General features: G+C 37.2%; 1 protein-coding gene across 1 annotated transcript in view; it reads left to right on the forward strand.

Annotated features, from left to right (window-relative positions):
- Window positions 1-864, forward strand: part of LOC107573826 (GTPase IMAP family member 8-like) — a 3,589-nt gene extending 2,725 nt beyond the window's left edge. Inside the window, exon 3 of the mRNA XM_016260278.1 lies at window positions 98-864. Coding sequence (XP_016115764.1) covers window positions 98-206 — 109 coding nt within the window. The 3' untranslated portion in view covers window positions 207-864. The remainder of the gene's footprint in view (window positions 1-97) is intronic.
- The last annotated feature ends 8,170 nt before the right edge of the window (window positions 865-9,034 follow it).

Genomic DNA, 9,034 nt, shown 5'->3' on the forward strand with positions numbered 1-9,034 from the left:
TATATTGTTGCCATTATAAATGACATGAATGATAAAAACATATGACGGATTGACTGTTCAAGTTGAAGACTTGTATGGTTTGATATTGCTGTTGTAGTTTCAGAGAGGAAAGACCAGATCAGACCGGTTCTGCTGGGAAAAGTGCCGATGAAAACAGCATGGTCTGCAGAAACATGTTCGAATCTTTGACACAGTGTGACTCATAAACCCACGAGAGCAACAAGATCTCAGAGATCGACACACCAGCTGTTTGTGAGGAAAACCACACTTAGACGTGATGCAAAGAATCCCACACTACTAATATCTGACCATTTCACTGTTAAACTGTGTTGAATTGTACGTCCACATACTGTATATAAGCTAAATATTCACGCAATCTCCGATCAGGAAAGCTCAGTAAGCTCATGTCTTACCTGACAGACTTCAGTGCTTTAGGCAGATATGATGAGGTTTGACATTAACTCGAGTGCTTGTTAAATGACTGTCCGTTTCAATATTTTCTTATTGCTTATATGAGTGCAATTTACTACAACAGTACCTTATTTCATGTTCAGTATTTCAGGGGCACTACCGTTAGTTATTTCTTTAGTACAGGTATTTACTTTTTAAGTCAGGTTCAGAAACTTTAGTTTGGTCTAAATTAAAGCCATTAAGTAAAACTGATCATCTCTTGGCTAACTCTTCGTTATTTTACTCCTGACACAACTGAACTGTGAACTCGAGAGATTAATAAATGGCCTGTTATTGTTGACGCTGTGGTAAACATTGTGAAATAAACACTGTAATATGATATTGTCGATTCACACAGTTGTGGCCAAAGGCTTTTTTGTTTTATTCATTGTCTTGAATCAATAAATATGTTTAGCAGCATTGTGTTTCAGCTGATTTTATATCTTATCACAGTGATTGCAGATTTTTGCTCTTTTTATTTTTATAGTTCTTCTGTATTGTTCGTAAATATAATGCATCAGCTGATATACTAAAAATAAAATTGGTGCTAAATTATGATAAATATCATGAAATGATTGTTTAATGTGTCTTGAGCAGTTGTTTCTCAGATCTTCTGCTTCAAACCCCGGTGATCCTCCTTATATACAGAAGCTGTCTTTGGAGGGAACAGAGCTATGATTCCTGTTAGGTACAAAATCACTTCAATATCTCATCAGTTCCATTCAAATAAATGACAAAGGACTTATTTGCGTGTCTTTAATTTAGCGTTTAAAACAGCATGGAATCAGAGACACAATGTGAAACAGTGATGATACTGAATGAAGTTTGCTGGATGTTGAGCGTCCTGCAGCTGGCGCCAGATCTGCATTATTGCAGATTATTAGTGACAGGGTGATTCAAGTTCATTAAACAAACTCTAGCAATGTTTCTCTGCGTGTGTCTGCTGTTTCTCGTGTCCAGAGAGCTGTGGCTGTAAACACTGAAATGAGTTTATTCTCAGTCCTGTTCTATTCGTTCAGTTCAGATCAGATCAGTGTGAGTTTGAAGAGCTTCTGCTCATTCCTAGGGATGCACCAATACCGATACTAGTATCGGCATCGGCCCGATACTGAGCTCCTGTACTCGTACTCGTTAAAATGCCCCGATACCAAATGCCGATACCACACATAAATAAATATATCTTCTGATTAAGGGCAGATTTAGATGAGGGTCAGATGCACTATTCCCTATACTTAAGATGTGGAGACCAAATATAACACTATAATGAATTTCCCATGTTTGTCATAACATTACTACATTATATTCTATGGGTTTAATGCACTTGCAGACGATGTAATTACATGTAACTGTCACATAACTGTATATTCACTGTTTGAGAGTGCCACTGAATGTGTAGCTATAGGGTTTTCATGAAAAAAAATCGAACTAAAATCAGAACTGAAAACAAACACTTGATTTAAAAAAAAAAAAACTCCCAATGCATGTCCAAACAGTGATTCTATCAGAACCTTTATTGTGTTATATCTTGCATCATTTACGTCTATTTTTGCATTTGATGTTGATTTGATAGGAATTGTTACTATTGCCATCATACCAACTGAGAATGTATTGCAATGATTTTAAATTCAGTTGAGGTATCTGACATGTTATGACATAACATTGATCTTTTATATGAAGTCTTTAGAGCCATAGGCTATAATATGTTGTTATTGATAAATTGCTCGGAGACCAACCAGTTAGACAGAGGTTATTTATATGTACAAATCATCCAAGCACCCAATTCTTAGCCTTTTCTAATATAGGCCTTTGCAGATTATTGAAATAATAATAATAGATATATAATTAAAATAAGATATACATTTATTATTTAATGACATGTCTTAACAGATGAATAAAAAGATTGCATGTGCTTAAAACTTTATTTCTAATATGTGACGACTTCTAAAATGTGTATGTTGTTATCCCTGGGACACAGTATGAAAGTGAATCCACTGCAGAGTTTCAGAGACTTAGACTGGAGTTAACTAAAAGATCACTTGTGCTGTGCAGTGCTGAATCAGAGCGAGATTGGGTGACCAAGTTCATAGACATTTTGATTTGAAAGATATTTAACAATAATAATGGAATTTGTTGATTAAATATTTAAATAAAAGGAATTATGTTATGTTGGTTGGGAAAAATTAATTCACCATTACCAGATTATTCTGAATCATGTATGCAAATATAGAAGATAAATGATGATTGAAGTCTTTAGTTTACCATACGCATGTCATGCTGTTGTAAAAGGAAGGATTCTTCTGTTTAATTGCAGTATATAATAAAGCTAGATTACTGCTGCGTTCTGCATTTCTGCAAAGAAAAAGCTGCTTGCTATTTTTATGCAATGAAGAACTTCCTTTACTAAAATAGAATAAGGGAACTACTGTTTTTAACCAAATGAGATGTTTTTATTAAGGGACCATTGAAAGAGATAAAGAGCAGATTTGGTCAGAGTTTACAAAGGTTCAATTTGATTAATGCAGTCTCTGAGTGTTCAAATTCAGATGGCTTCTGGAACAGTGCCTTGAGAAAGGGAATCAATGAACTGGAGTCTTTCTAACAAAGTGCTGAAGAAGCAAAGACACAGCTGCGGAGAGAAGAAGAGGGAGGGCTGATGGACGCTCACCTCCGCTCCTGATGAGGAGTGCACACTTCTGCATGAAGACTGGCTTAATGCAGGAAACTGAATTATTGACAGCAATGCTGAACTCTTCGGGAAAAAGAAAAAAAAAGGGTGACAAGATGTCTAATAGAAAAAAATATGGCTGATAAAATAAAAATATTGGTCACTCCATTTTGCTTAATAGTACTTTTCTAGGGCTAGATTGATTAAAATAATATTAATAATAATAATAAATTACTCCAACGATCCAAAATCATGAAATCACATATGCTGTCATCACTGCGGATAACAAGATGGAAATGTTGATGGCCATGGATCCTATATTATGCAGAGATCTCCGATCCTCTTCTCAAAGTAGCTCATGAGCAATAACAAAATAGTATTTGTCTAAAATCTAAATTTGACAAACAAGTGACATTTGAGAAATTACAACTGGCTCTCTCAAGTGCACAATGCCTAGGCCTATTATTCTAAACCAATTAATCTATTAGATTCTGATGGGAAAGAGGTTTATACAGGGGTGTTAAACTAAACTTCATGGTGACTGACGTCGCCCAGTTGCATGACATCTAGAAACTATGAGGAATGCTACCAGGTCTACGCTCAGTCGAGTCTAACGAAAAAAGTTCATATTATCCTACTCAGAATCCGTGCCATTCACAACTAAAATCATTTAGTTCACAATCAGCTGAAATCTCAAGAAAAAATATGTTTTTGGCCAAAAGGGGGGTGTGAAAGAGTGTGAAAAAGCATGAATGATGGTGTTGTGTGGAGTGAAAGAGGGTGACCAGACAGTGAGGAAAATCAGTCATTTTGCCAAAACAGCTGTATGCAAATGTTAATATGTGGGCCCACAGGGCAAATTAAATTATGCCCAGTAAAATAATGACCATGGATGAATTTGGTTAAGTTTCCTGGTCAGTACCTATAGGTTATTGTTGTGGCAGAAAGAAAAGCAGTGCCACACTTGCGCAGCGTATAGCATGGGAAGGCAGAGCAAAGCAAGCTCTGTCCACCCCACTTTCTTTTCAGCATATCATGATGGAGCTGATTCTGTGTCAAAAGGATAAAATATTGTATTTCTGACTGTTAACAGAAATAAAGTGGGTTGAGTGTGTTCCAGGTCAAAAGGCCTATGCTACTGAGCAAGATAGGCCTGGGAAATTATCCAGTGATATAGTGGAACTCAGTTTATAAAACAAAGAGATAACTGAATCAGCAAATTGCTGAGAACAAAACTGAAATGAATTGAAAATAGTAAGGATGCAGATAACAGAGTAAAACCAAATTCTTTATTATATTATAGAAAATGTGTATTAGCCCTATACTCATTGTATTGACAGCACTGGATTTTTGAGAGCTCAAAATGGGGCCAGGACGGCCCTCAACCCACATGAAATCTCCACAGGTCACACCAAGAAGGACGACTGGCCAGATGAGCAAATGAGCATGCTTCATATCACTAACAGAACACTCTGAAGGTTTCCATTTACAGATGACAGCAGTGCTATCAAGGCCAGGGAATGGTTTGCTCCACCAATGAGAACCAGTGAGTGTGCAGTTATGATCTCAAGGGAGAATCTTGCATTGAGCGGCAAAATGGTTGCAGAGTGACACCTGGGTCCACATCTCTCACCTTAAAATATGCCAACCAGCTTCAACAACTCCACACAGCATGAAGTGAGGGATGAAGGGCGTGCTAGTAACGACCCTCTCTTGCCAACGAGGGAACTGTTGAGAATAAAACTGAAATGAATTGAAAAATAGTAAGGATGCAGATAACAGAGTAAAACCAAATTATTTATCATATTATAGAAAACGGGTATTAGCCCTATACTCATTGTATTGACAGCACTGGATTTGTGAGAGCTCAAAATGGGGCCAGGACGGCCCTCAACCCACATGAAATCTCCACAGGTCACACCAAGAAGGACGACTGGCCAGATGAGCAAATGAGCATGCTTCATATCACTAACAGAACACTCTGAAGGTTTCCATTTACAGATGACAGCAGTGCTATCAAGGCCAGGGAATGGTTTGCTCCACCAATGAGAACCAGTGAGTGTGCAGTTATGATCTCAAGGGAGAATCTTGCATTGAGCGGCAAAATGGTTGCAGAGTGACACCTGGGTCCACATCTCTCACCTTAAAATATGCCAACCAGCTTCAACAACTCCACACAGCATGAAGTGAGGGATGAAGGGCGTGCTAGTAACGACCCTCTCTTGCCAACGAGGGAAAGACCATTGCAACGACTCGCAAAGAGTCACCTGCTGAAGATGGAATGAGTGATGGGATGGCTAACGAGAGCAAAATACTTGGGAGCAGATGTGGGACAACAAATGGAAAAGAGGAAGTAGAAAGAATGAAACAGACAAGCAGACAACTCAGGAGGAAGTGAAAAGGAGAGACCAGTGACACAAGATGAAGTGCATTACTGATCACAACTCAAAAAGAGATGCACAAGAAGCAGAAGTGTGAAAAGAATGAGTCTGACAACATATCTGATGATCACCACATGCCTAATGCATCTAATTCTACAAGCGCAAGCTGTAACCAACAGCACCCAGACTTCCCTAGAATCAGCTTTCACCACCTCGGTTGAACCCAGCAGTGGCTTTGATTTAATCCAAAAAGAACAAGAATTGAACGAGAAGCAAAAAATATCTAGACTAAACAGAAATACTGTAAATGATAACCATAATATCAGTTATAAGAGAATTAGCAATTCAAATGTTTTATGGGAAAAGGTAGAAGAAAATAATTGGTATAAATGGGTAAATTACACAGCAGAAAAAGAAAAGTGGCAAAAGTGCATAGTTTGCTTTGAAGCAAGACCAGTCTTATATCTTGTACCAACACTCATACACAGTTCAAGTTGTAGAATATTTCATGATGAATGGTTTAAGACAAGGGTTCTCAAACTGTTCCATTCCACGACCCACCTAAACAAGTATAATATTTCAACACCCACCAAAATAGTTGAGATTAAAAAAACAACAACAACAAAAAACAATTGACATTACTGTACGCTTAATCTTAATTAAAAAGGTAATATGGCAGAAATTAAACATTCAAGTAAAATAACCATTTTATTTTATAGTACAACTAAATTTAAGCAATATCGCAATTCGTAATTAATGTTGGTATATTGTGCAACCCTAGACTGAGCTGTGTGTGAGTATGTGTGCGTGTCATTGAAATGCAAATTTAGCTGCAGCCAAGTGACTTTGAGCGACCCACCTTGACCCACTCTGCGAGCCACAGTTTGAAAACCCCTGGTTTAAGAAATGTCCAGGACTATCTAGTGAAATGGGATTAGATGTAATAAAACTGGGAGGTAAATGCTTAATAGAAGAATAGAAGAGGCAGAGAAATAAATACCTTTAGAAACTGTACCCAAAAAAATGGCATTATGCCTATACTGGTGCCAGTTTCTCCAATCTGCATCAAACTACAGAGAAGCAACTGAATTTCAGTGCATACGAACCCGTAAATGGCCAATAGTACGGAGAAGAAGAAAAAAATACAACCATACGGAAAAATAAAATTAACGGCAGATCAAGAATTGAATATTGTGAGAAGGAAAATATTGACGTAGGAAGATTTGAAGGGAAATGCAGCAAAATATGGAAAATTCCACAATGTTTAAATTCCACAATGTAAAAATTACTATTTAGTGATGAAGGAAGGCCCACCACCTATATTTGATGAATTGATATTGCATTGGCAGACGATTAGAATAAGGCCTCTTGCCAACGGTACCAGAAAATTGGTCAGGATTATGTACTAGGGTTATGCTGACACATAAAATTAGTCACATATCTCTAGAAGAGGAAGCAACAAATGAAGAAAAATCTAGATCTAAAAGAGCCTATGAAAAAGACCCTGCAGATTATATAGATTCAATTGGTCAACAATGAGGTATACCTTATGAGTTTAAAGCAAGAGATGAAATCAAATCAGGGATTGAATCAATATTCCTCTGGATTACACAAAATAAAAATAAAGAATGGATCAATTACATAATCAGCAAAGATTTATTAATTACACTGATGAGACCTTATCACTTTTAGGAGAGCAATTGAGTGCAACGAGCAGAAGGACATGGCAGAATCGAATAGCTTCAGATTATTTGTTAGCTGAGAAAGGTGGAGTGTGTGTTATGTTTGAGGATCAATGTTGTACACATACCAAATAATACTGCTCCTGAAGGAGCATTTACTGAAGCAATGACCAAATTGAAAAACCTAAGGATTGAATTTAAAGAAAACGCTGGAAAAGATAATCAAATGTGGGACTGGTTTGATTTTAAAGTTAGGAGCATGGGGAGCATAGTTAGCTAAATTAGGAATGTTTTTAGGAGTTGCAGTAGTAATAGGAGGATTACTGTTTTACTGTGTGCTTCCCGTACTGAGGTCACTAGTTGTCCAAGCCACAGCTAGGCAAATGGACATGCTAAGATGTCAAGATAATGAGAAATTGATTTTGAAGAGTAACCAAAATGTACATTACCAGGACTGGGCTTATACACCCAACTGGGAGTCACAAACATTGACAAATGATGGAGATTCTAGTACCTCAACTGAGGACGAAGAAGAGGTGTACAGATGAACCATACCCTGGGTGTAAGTGCTAACCTAACCTCTGCCCAAGGGTGGCCCTCTACGATGCGCAAAGTGTCTGGGCTGAAGATCAACTATGCTATTATTTGTGATTTTTTTGTCTTATGTCTTGAATTTTTATTTCTGTTGTATACTACAGAACTGTGACAACCACAGGCAAGCGCTGAACCAACTGCACGCTCATGCTTATAACATTGTTTTATCTTAAATGAGGGATTAGGTAGATGGGATCTTTTACTCCCTCCTAGTCAAGTGTGGGGGGAGAGGTTTGGTCCTGCTGCTCCGCCAGAGTGCTGTTACATAATCTAGCCATTAGTGATAAAACTTTGTGATTTAATTAGTCACTAGGTAGTGATAACTGATAAGACTGAATTATGAAGCTGCATGAGAATGGAATGTGCAGTATCTATTTGGACATTAGACAAAATATATGATGGGGCCTCTTTAGTCATGGAACATAAACTGGGGCCTCCTGTCTGCTTCTGGGTAGCAGGCTGTAGACACAGCCAAAAGAGGTAAACGAGTTGATAAAGTATTTTCATCGGTCAGTTGTGGAGGTCTGATTGTTTAAAGCTGTATTTATATAGCGCCTTTTAAAAGTGTTTACAAAGTATTTTACAGAGAGATGCATATGTGCATTCACAGAAAAGAAAAGACAAATACAAACATAAAAGAGATAAAGTAGTAAAACAAAGTGCAATAACCAGTTTATGTTCAAACAAAAATACAACAATAAAAAACAAGGCCTTTAGTGAACAAATCTGTTTTATTTTGACAAGGTTTACAGTTTTTCTCAGTCGCTTTGGTGCATTTCTCACATCCCTATTTACATTTGCACAACAGTTAGTTCAACCTCCACAACATTTAGTCATGTGTGCACATCATAGTAGCAGTTTCTCATTCCTTCGAACAAATTGCAAATGCTTTTGGACATGGATCAATTGCTTTCATACAACTCTCTGCTGTTTTATAACATTATCATTTGCTTATGTCATGTCAGTCAAAATTAACTATACTTGTGAATGCTGAATAGTCATTCCATATAAAACTAATAGTCCTCATTTCATTGCTTGAGTCATTACATACAAAAATATTGAACTAGTTGTCAAAAAAAAAAAAATTTTATTTTTTATTTTCCTGAAAATGTCTCCTAAATTGAACAATTTCTCTCAGGTGAATCTCAACTTTCACTGATGAGAAGGGGTGTGTGAAGCATTAGTTGCAACCAATGATAAGCCACTTCTCTACAATCACTGTCAGAGCTGAATCCCATAAACCCCCACTTTACAAGCATATA

The sequence above is a fragment of the Sinocyclocheilus grahami genome, unplaced genomic scaffold (assembly GCF_001515645.1).
Source record: "Sinocyclocheilus grahami isolate Dianchi unplaced genomic scaffold, SAMN03320097.WGS_v1.1 scaffold2044.1, whole genome shotgun sequence".
NCBI lineage: Eukaryota > Metazoa > Chordata > Actinopteri > Cypriniformes > Cyprinidae > Sinocyclocheilus > Sinocyclocheilus grahami.